Raw genomic sequence first — 8,979 nt, forward strand, 5'->3', positions numbered from 1 at the left:
CTTCTCAACCACATGGTTCAGTCCTCTAGTGTAGCAATTTGGGCAAGTGTCTTGTATTATAGCCCTAGGCTGACTAAAGCCTTGTGATTGGATTTGGTTGATGGAAACTGAAAGAAGCCCATTGTATATATTCTTTTATTCTTTTACTTGTTTCAGTCATTTGACTGTGGCCATGCTAGAGCACCACATTTAGTTGAACAAATCAACCCCAGGTCTTATTCTTTGTAAGCCTAGTACTTATTCTATTGGTCTCTTTTCATTGAACTGCTAAGTGACAGGGACGTAAACACACGAACATCTGTTGTCAAGTGATGGTGGAGGAACAAACACAGACACAAATACACACACACACACACACACACACCACACACACACACACACACACACACACACACACACACACACACACACACATATATATATGACAGGCTTCTTTCAGCTTCCGTCTACCAAATCCACTCACAAGTTGTTGGCCTGAGGCTATAGTTGAAGACACGCAGTGGGACTGAAACTGGAACCATGTGGTTGGGAAGCAAGCTTCTCACCACACAGCCACTCCCATATATATATATATCCATATATATATATATATATATATATATATATATATATATGGAAAGAAGAGTTGTATTTCCAACTGCAACCAGCTGTGAAAGGTGAAGAGATCAATGCACTGTGACTGAAATTGAAAACAGAACTGCAGGCGCCACGAGAGAAATTTTAAAAGAAACCTTTTCGTCTTTCTTTTCCACTTTTCCTTATACAAACTCAGTATGACTGAACTTTCAGTGATGTTATAGTTTTGTTATAGTTTTGCCATACATTTACGTTGATATCACTACCTATCCCTATGAAACTCATTGAAATTTCTGTAAACATTTGAACATTTGATGGCTTAAACATGTTTGTCCAATTTTTACCTTTTAACTTTAAACTCTCCCCAAGCCTCTTATATATGATTTTGATTTTTCCAGTTTCAGCTAATGAGCTGTGGCCATGCTGGGGCACCGCCATATATCATATATATATATATATATATATGTAGCATTGATTAGCAAAAAATTGTCAAAACTAGTTTGGTATATGAATAAATCTATTTAAAAACAACTACACGTTTTTTAGATTCAGATGCATTTTGAAACTTCAAAACAAATCCTTCTGTGCATGTGTGTGTGTGTGTGTGTGTACAAACATTACTAACGTCACATACTTGTATATAATATGTATATATCTATGTGCGTATGGCCTTTGTGTCTGTGTTTGTTCCCCATGACTGATGGACAACCGGTGTTAGTGTGTTTATGTTTGTGTAACTTAGTGGTTCAGCAAAAAAGATTGCTAAAACAAGCACCAGGCTTAGCAAAAAGAAAAAAAGTACTTCGGTCAATTCATTCAATTAAAAATTCTTAAAGGTGGTGCCCCAGCATGGCGACAGTCTAATGACTCAAACAAGTAAAAAACAAAAAATTAAGTCAGAGACGATATTGAGAATGGTGATGATGATGGTGGGTTTCTTCCAGTTTCCCCTTTGCCAAATTTCACTCGCAGAGCATTTGGGGGACTCGTAACTGTTGGTGAAGACACAAGCTGATCGTGATACATCGTAGGAATAATCACTGAACTGTGTGGTTCCAAACCAAACTTATTAGCTACGTAGCCATGTTGTGATCTATTATCTTGTAGATTACAATCAAATGCTATTATTAAAAAAGATACAAGAAACTTAAATGTATCAAGTCACTTAACCATCTTCTCTTTGGCAAACAAAATAATACTCTGTTTGGTTCCAAAACTTGATATCAATCTAGTTTTAGAGAGTTGTATACATCAAATACTCAAGTTACAAATTATTTATCATTGCTGACATCACGGGAGAAAAAAATAAGATATGTTTACTACTAATAGTGTTTATGGTATCTGCAATTGTGTTGTATTGATGTGAGACAAGTGCATGCATGAAAAGAAAATATATTTTGAGGAGATGGAATCATTGATGTTTGAGATGAGATGTTTCAGTAGAATTCTTGGCATTATCTAGAACAAGTACTGGACCCACCAGACAATCAGTCGGTTACTCATAGAAGAACTTAGTGCTTTGGCTGAGAAGGAAGAAAGACTTGCAGAAACGACAAGAGGAAGAAGCATATAAGAAAACTTGTTATTCCAAACCATCATCATCATCATCATCGTTTAATGTCTGCCTTCCATGCTAGCATGGGTTGGACGATTTTGACTGAGGGCTGGCAAACCAGACGGCCGCACCAGGCTCCAATCTTGATCTGGCAGAGTTTCTACTGCTGGATGCCCTTCCTAACGCCAACCACTCCGAGAGTGTAGTGGGTGCTTTTTACGTGCCACCAGCACGGGCCAGTCAGGCGGTACTGGCAATGACCTCACTCGAATCTTTTTACACATGCCACCGGCACAGGTGCAAATAATAGAATTTGGAAATGTTTTAGTTTTATTTTATTTTTAGTTTTATCTTGCTTTATTTTGTGTTTTCTATTTTCATTAGCTGACACCCCGAACTTCCTTGCAATGTGGACCAACTGCTTGAATTCAACACAGTCCAAAATGCATGAGGAATTTATTGGCCGAGCGGAACACGAGGGCAGTGGACCAGCAGAACTTTATCCCCACCTCAAAGAAGAAAATGTTGGGTAATTATTTTCTCTTCTTTTGTTACTTTCTCTCAGATTTCATTTGCAGTTTCTTGTTGTTTCTATTTATCTCTTTCTTCATGTGTGTGTGTGTGTTGTGTGTGTGTGTGTGTGCGTGCGGGCGCTCATGTGTGTGAAGGTGCGTGGCTTAGTGGTTAGGGTATTTGGCTCACAATCGTAAGGTCATGAGTTCAATTCCTGGCAACACATTGTGTCCTTGAGCAAGCCACTTTATTTCACGTTGCTCCAGTCTACTCAGCTGGCAAAAACAAAAAAAAAATGAGGAGTACCTGTATTTCAAAGGGCCAGCCTTGTCACATTCTGTGTCTTGCTGAATTCCCTGAGAACTATATTAAGGGCACACAGTGTCTGTGGAGTGCTCAGCCAGTTGCATGTTAACTTCATGAGCATACTGTTTTGTTGATTGGATAAAATGGAACCCTCATTGTCATAACCGATGGAAGGCTAGTTTTATATATATATGCACTTCTACCAATATCCTCTACTGCATCTCCTGCTCTCTCTGCCATTCTCTATACATCGGGCAAACGGGACGCCGCTTGGCTGACCGATTTGCGGAACACCTCCGAGACATCCGACTCGGCTATGACACCCCAGTCTCGTGCCATTTCCGCTCTACTGGTCACTCTTTGCAACACCTGTCTGTGTTTGGACTGTCCTTGCATAGGGGCCATCTGGACTCCCGCTTGCACCGTGAACAGGGATTAATCTTCTCTCTTCGCTCCTTTGCACCACATGGGCTCAGCTCTCCTCCCCTCTTCATCTAACCTCCTCCCCTCGCCTCTCCCCTCTCAAACCTACATCCTCCCACTCACCTCCTCTCTTACACCGACTCCTACTTCTTCCCTTCACTCCTACCCACCTTCTCCTTCCTCATCACCCCTCCCTCGTAAGCCCACCCCACCCCTACACATTCCAACCCCACCTTCCCTATCCTTCCCCATTAATTATTAGGTATTCTACCAGCAGTATATTGGAGAGATACTGTCCCTTGGTTGGATTCACAACCTCTAACTCTCTTTGAATACACACACACACACACACACACACACACACAGTTCATCAGAAAAATGCATACATGCTTCAGGAAAGGAAAAATCTGTATTGGATCAACTGGAACCCTCATTGTCATAACCGATGGAGTGCTAGTTTTATATATATCTGCACTTCTACCAATATCATCTACTGCATCTCCTGATCTCTCTGCCATTCTCTATACATTGGGCAAACGGGACGCTGCTTGGCTGACCGGTTTGTGGAACACCTCTGAGACAGTATTATTGCAATTTGATAAAACATCGAAAGTGATAACTATATTTAATAGAAATACTTATGCAGGTTAAATATATTTACACAGAATTTTCCTTTCCCAAAGTGTGCATACATTTTTGAGCGGACTCTGTATATCATCATCATCATCATCATCGTTATATATATATATATATATCTCCATTGGCTGCAGTGGACATACCTTCATTAATATGTCAAGCTACAAGAAAAGTTCACAAATGTTTAAATTCCGGAAGCAGAGCAGAGGACAAAAAACAAAACAAAACAAAAAAAAAAAGAGAGAGAACAGCCAAAAAAAAAAAAACCTGTTGGTGGAAATTATTAATTGATGGAAACCTTAACGACTGACTATTTAATATTTAAAAATGACAGAAGCCATAAATGGGAAACAAAGAATTAATGTGTTTATGTTTAAAACTTAACCAAGTCTGTGGAAATAATGACATTACAAGACTTTTGGTATCATTCGGTGTGGACGGTCACAATATCAAGTATTTTAATTGTTAATAATAAAAGACATTTAAGGGATGCTGCAACAACATAATGTCACTTTTATCAAGAATCAGTCTTTTATATTTGATATTTTAATATTTTATTTTTGTGAATTTGTATAAATTTTTTTTTTCAACTTTCAAATTATTATTCTTCTGCATTTGTTTGTATTCGAACAACTTTTATTCCTGTTTTATTTCTGTTTGTCTCTAATGTTTTAAATTTATCAATGGAAGTAATTGGATTGAGTTTACGTTTGTGTTTCTTTGTTGTTGTTGTTTTTTTCTTTTTTTTTTTTTTTTTTTTCTCCCTGGTCGTTGTTCGTCAATTGTGATTTAATCATTGATAGAGACACTCTGAGGTTTCATTACTTCTTATTAACTTCTGGGGCTAGACACTTGCTGATTTATTCATCTCTATCTCTCTCCATCTCTCTCCCCCCACACACATTCCTTCTTTCACTTTCTGTCTCGCCCCCCCCCCTGTTTTTCTCTTTCTGCTTGTCAGTGTGTGTGTATGTGATACGTAGAATATTATTATACTAAAGTATGTGTGTATGTGTGCATACATTGACATAAGATATATATTGCAGTTAAAATGTGTGTGTGGTTGTATGTGAGATATGTATTATTATTTACTGCGTTTTAAGGTGGCGCCACCTGTCAGAATTGTTAGCATGTTGGAGAAAATGTTTAGCGGCATTTTGTCTGTCTTTATGTTCTGAGTTCAAATTCTGACTTTGCCTTTCATCCTCTTGATAAAATGAATACCAATTAAATACTGGGGTTGATTTAATTGACTTTAACCCCTCCCCCAAGATTGCTAGCCTTTGCCAATATTTGAAACCATTATTATTAGTATTATTAAAGTGGCAAGCTGACAGAACTGTTCTGAGTTCAAATTCTGCCAAGGTTGATTTTGCCTTTCATCCTTTCAGGGTTGATGAATTAAATATCAGTCAATTACAGGGGTTGATGTGATCAACTATCCCCTACCCTCAATGTCCAGGCCTTGTACTTATACTAGAAAAGATTATTATTATTGTTGTTGTTATGTCAGCACATTCTTTTGGATTTCTTTGATACATGACTTTCCTGGGATGTTGTCTAGATATTTCTGACATCTCTCTTTGTTTTTTTATTTTTTTATAGCTAGGACACCTACATTTACAGGAGCAGATTTTGTTTTAAGATGTTACATCATTTGGATTTCAGTTTTCAGGTCCTTATATTTACTAAGTTTGTCAAATTCCCTTACAGATATACTTTTATTAAGTCCATCTATTAGTCTACAAGTGTTTTCCCCTTGTCTTTAATAATTATGTCTGGTCGATTAGCCTGGATCATTCTGTCTGTGTTGACTGGAAAATCCCAGAGTATGGTGACATTTTTACCTTCAACAACTGGCTCAGGGTGATGTTCATACCAGTTACTAAGAGTGCCAATTTTGTAGTGTTTACATATTTTCCAATGTAAATATTCTCCTTATTATTATCATTTTAGTATTATCATTTTATTGTTATATAAGATGTTGCACAGCCGTGGTGGTGTAGCATGCAGTCCTCTACAAGGCTGAAGCTCTCCGCCAACTTCAAGACACCTCCTATTGCCTTCTGCCCTCAAATCCCATGCCCAGCTACCAACAGACTGTCCTCCACAATCCATGACCTCATCTCCTCCTCCTGTCTCCCTCCCACCACCTCCAACCCCATTGTCTGCACTCCTCGCCCCCACCCCACCCCACCATTTATTTCCTTTCTAAAATCCACAAGCCCAACAACACTGGCTGCCCCATCATCTCCGCCTGTAACTGCCCCTTGGAACTGATCTCTGAATACCTCGACTCTGTCCTTGCCCCCTAGTGGCTTACATCCCCTCACACATCCATGCTCTCCGTCTTTTCAGTTCTTTCTCTCTGCCTCCTGGCCTCTCTAAACTTCTCTTTACTCTTGATATCAAGAGTCTAAGCGAACTTCTTACCACACAGCCATGCCTGCACCTTATACAGAGAAAATTATGATAAACACAACAGTTCATATTATTTTTCCCCAGTGTATATTTTACCATTGTGCTTACATGAAGCATTTAATCTCTGTTACTTAATACAATAAAGCTTTCCACTGATGTACTGTTGTGGTTGAAAACCGAATTGAACTTGGAACATCTGCTGCAGAGAATGCTAATAACCACCACAGTGAAACGGACGTAGGGAACAAATGACATAATGTATATAAAGTCACTTGCCCAAGGTGCTGTGTAGCGGGACTGAAACCTGATATTATATGGTCGGAAAGCAAGCGTCTCAATCACTCAGCTATTCCCCTGCTTATAGTGATGCTAATCACGCGTGTGTGCACACAAACACACACACTTACATCAGCGTTTATATGTATGTGTGATTTAGATGTGTGCTGACTGTATTCTGACTGACCTACCAAAGGCACACAACAAAATGCTTGATAGTTAGCTAGATGTTTAAGATAGGTTGGTGCTGTGTCATATTACTTCACCTGATGAATGCGGAACAGATGGTATGTCTGTTTTTGTAAATGAAAGAAAGAGAACTCACTACATAATGTAGAGCAAATATATAATGTTTTATTAGTGTAGATTGTCACAGAAATGACTTGAGTTTTGTCTCAAAGCATTATCCTCTATATGACTTGTGTGTGTTGTGTTGTCAAACTGAACTTCCTCTTTCTTGTTCTTCCACTCCTTCCTCTCTCCCATCTCCACCTTCACCTCCTTTCTCTCTCCTCTTACTCCTCCTTTCTGTCCTCCTTTCTCTTTCCTTTTCTCTTCCTCTCCTTCCTCTTCCATCTCTACCTTTCTCCTCCTCCATCTCTTCTTCCTCCCTCTCCAACATTTCCCTCTCCACATCTCTTCTTCCTTCTTTTCATCGCCTGCTTCCTCTACCCCCTCCTCTGTCTCCTCCTACTACTACTACTGCTGCTACTACTACTACTACTACTACTACTACTACTACTACTACTACCACCACCACCACCACCACCACCGCCGCCGCTACTACTACTACTACTACTACAACTACTACATCTACTACTACTACTACTACTACTACTACTACTACCACCACCAGCCTCTAAATAATGTTTGATTGCATTCCTAGAGATGGTAGCCAAAGCATCCCCCCATATTCTTACTCTTCTTTACTACATCATGAAAATATAAAAAAAAGTCCATTACATAATGTTGCGCTGTTGGCACTGTGCCTCGGGGAAAGCGATGGCACAGTCATGGCTGGCTGGGTAATTGGCTGACATGTCCATTAATCACGAGTTTTTGCTTGATCAGAGCCGACTTGACTTGGGGCTAAATAACAACTACAACAGAAACGACATCAGCGCTCCCACCACGACCACCACCATCAACAACAACAATTTTGCTCTTTTCTGCAATTATCATTTATCGAACATTTATTGTTGTTGTTTTGGTTTCTTTTGGGTTTTGTTTTTTTGCTGCTTTTTTCCCCCATATTTTTGGTTTTTTTTTTATAAAATTCTATGTGGAATTTCTTGTGTTGCCAATATTTCTTATCGCACATTATATTTATTTATTTATTTATTTATTTCTTGTACCACTGCAGGGAATCTGTAGATAACACATCGCCGAAGAACTCAACAAATAAACTCTAGATGTCATCGTTGTCAACGAAGAGGGAGGAGGAGGAGAAGAAGAAGAAGAAGAAAAAGAAGAGGAAGAAGAAGACTAAGCTTAATACTGATTTCACTGATATGCGGCACTGGCAACTGTGACGATGTCAATGATGATGATGATGCTAGTGTTGCTGGTAACGGTGGTGCTGTAACTTGAAAAATGTTTTTAATAATTTTTTTACTTATTATTATTATTATTATTATTATTATTATCATTATTATTATTATCATTATTATTATTATCATTATCATTATTATTATTATCATTATTTTTCTCATCAATAAATCTTATCGGAAATATTCAATATGCTTCTGTTTTTTATTTTATTGCATTTGTTTTTTCTTTCATTTTTTATTCTTGTTGAAATTATTATTATTATTATTATTATTATTATTATTATTATCGTCTTCATCATCATCATTATAATTTTTGTTGTTGTTGTTGTAATGGCCTGGCAGAAGCAGTAGGGCATTAAAAAATGCATTGCAATATTATACATTCTGAGTTCGTATCACGATGACACATACCGCAGAAAGACAGAGAGTCGCTGAAGAGGTCACAGGATGTGTGACGAACGAACTTTGACAAAGAAACTAAAATAATAATGCCAAGAGCACTCAGAGAGCACAAACCTCCGCCAAGGCAACACCAACGTCCTTCAACGATTAGCCAGAGCTGATTTTTAAATGAGAATATCTGAAATAAACTCGACTGCTCTCACTAACGAGAATACTATAAATGAACCTGATCGCTCTCAAAAATTAATTAAAAAAACAGGAAATGCTTAAGGACCATAACCTAATTTCCTTATTGACCCCTCAGATTGATTTGTCATTCTA

General features: G+C 38.3%; 1 protein-coding gene across 1 annotated transcript in view; it reads left to right on the top strand.

Annotated features, from left to right (window-relative positions):
- LOC115232199 (integrator complex subunit 13-like) overlaps positions 1-8,168 on the top strand; it is a 13,073-nt gene extending 4,905 nt beyond the window's left edge. The window contains exons 2-3 of the mRNA XM_029802041.2: positions 2,516-2,660; positions 8,070-8,168. Coding sequence (XP_029657901.1) covers positions 2,516-2,660; positions 8,070-8,118 — 194 coding nt within the window. The 3' untranslated portion in view covers positions 8,119-8,168. The remainder of the gene's footprint in view (positions 1-2,515; positions 2,661-8,069) is intronic.
- Positions 8,169-8,979: the final 811 nt, after the last annotated feature.

This window comes from Octopus sinensis, unplaced genomic scaffold, assembly GCF_006345805.1.
Source record: "Octopus sinensis unplaced genomic scaffold, ASM634580v1 Contig19926, whole genome shotgun sequence".
In the NCBI taxonomy this organism is placed as follows: Eukaryota; Metazoa; Mollusca; class Cephalopoda; order Octopoda; family Octopodidae; genus Octopus; species Octopus sinensis.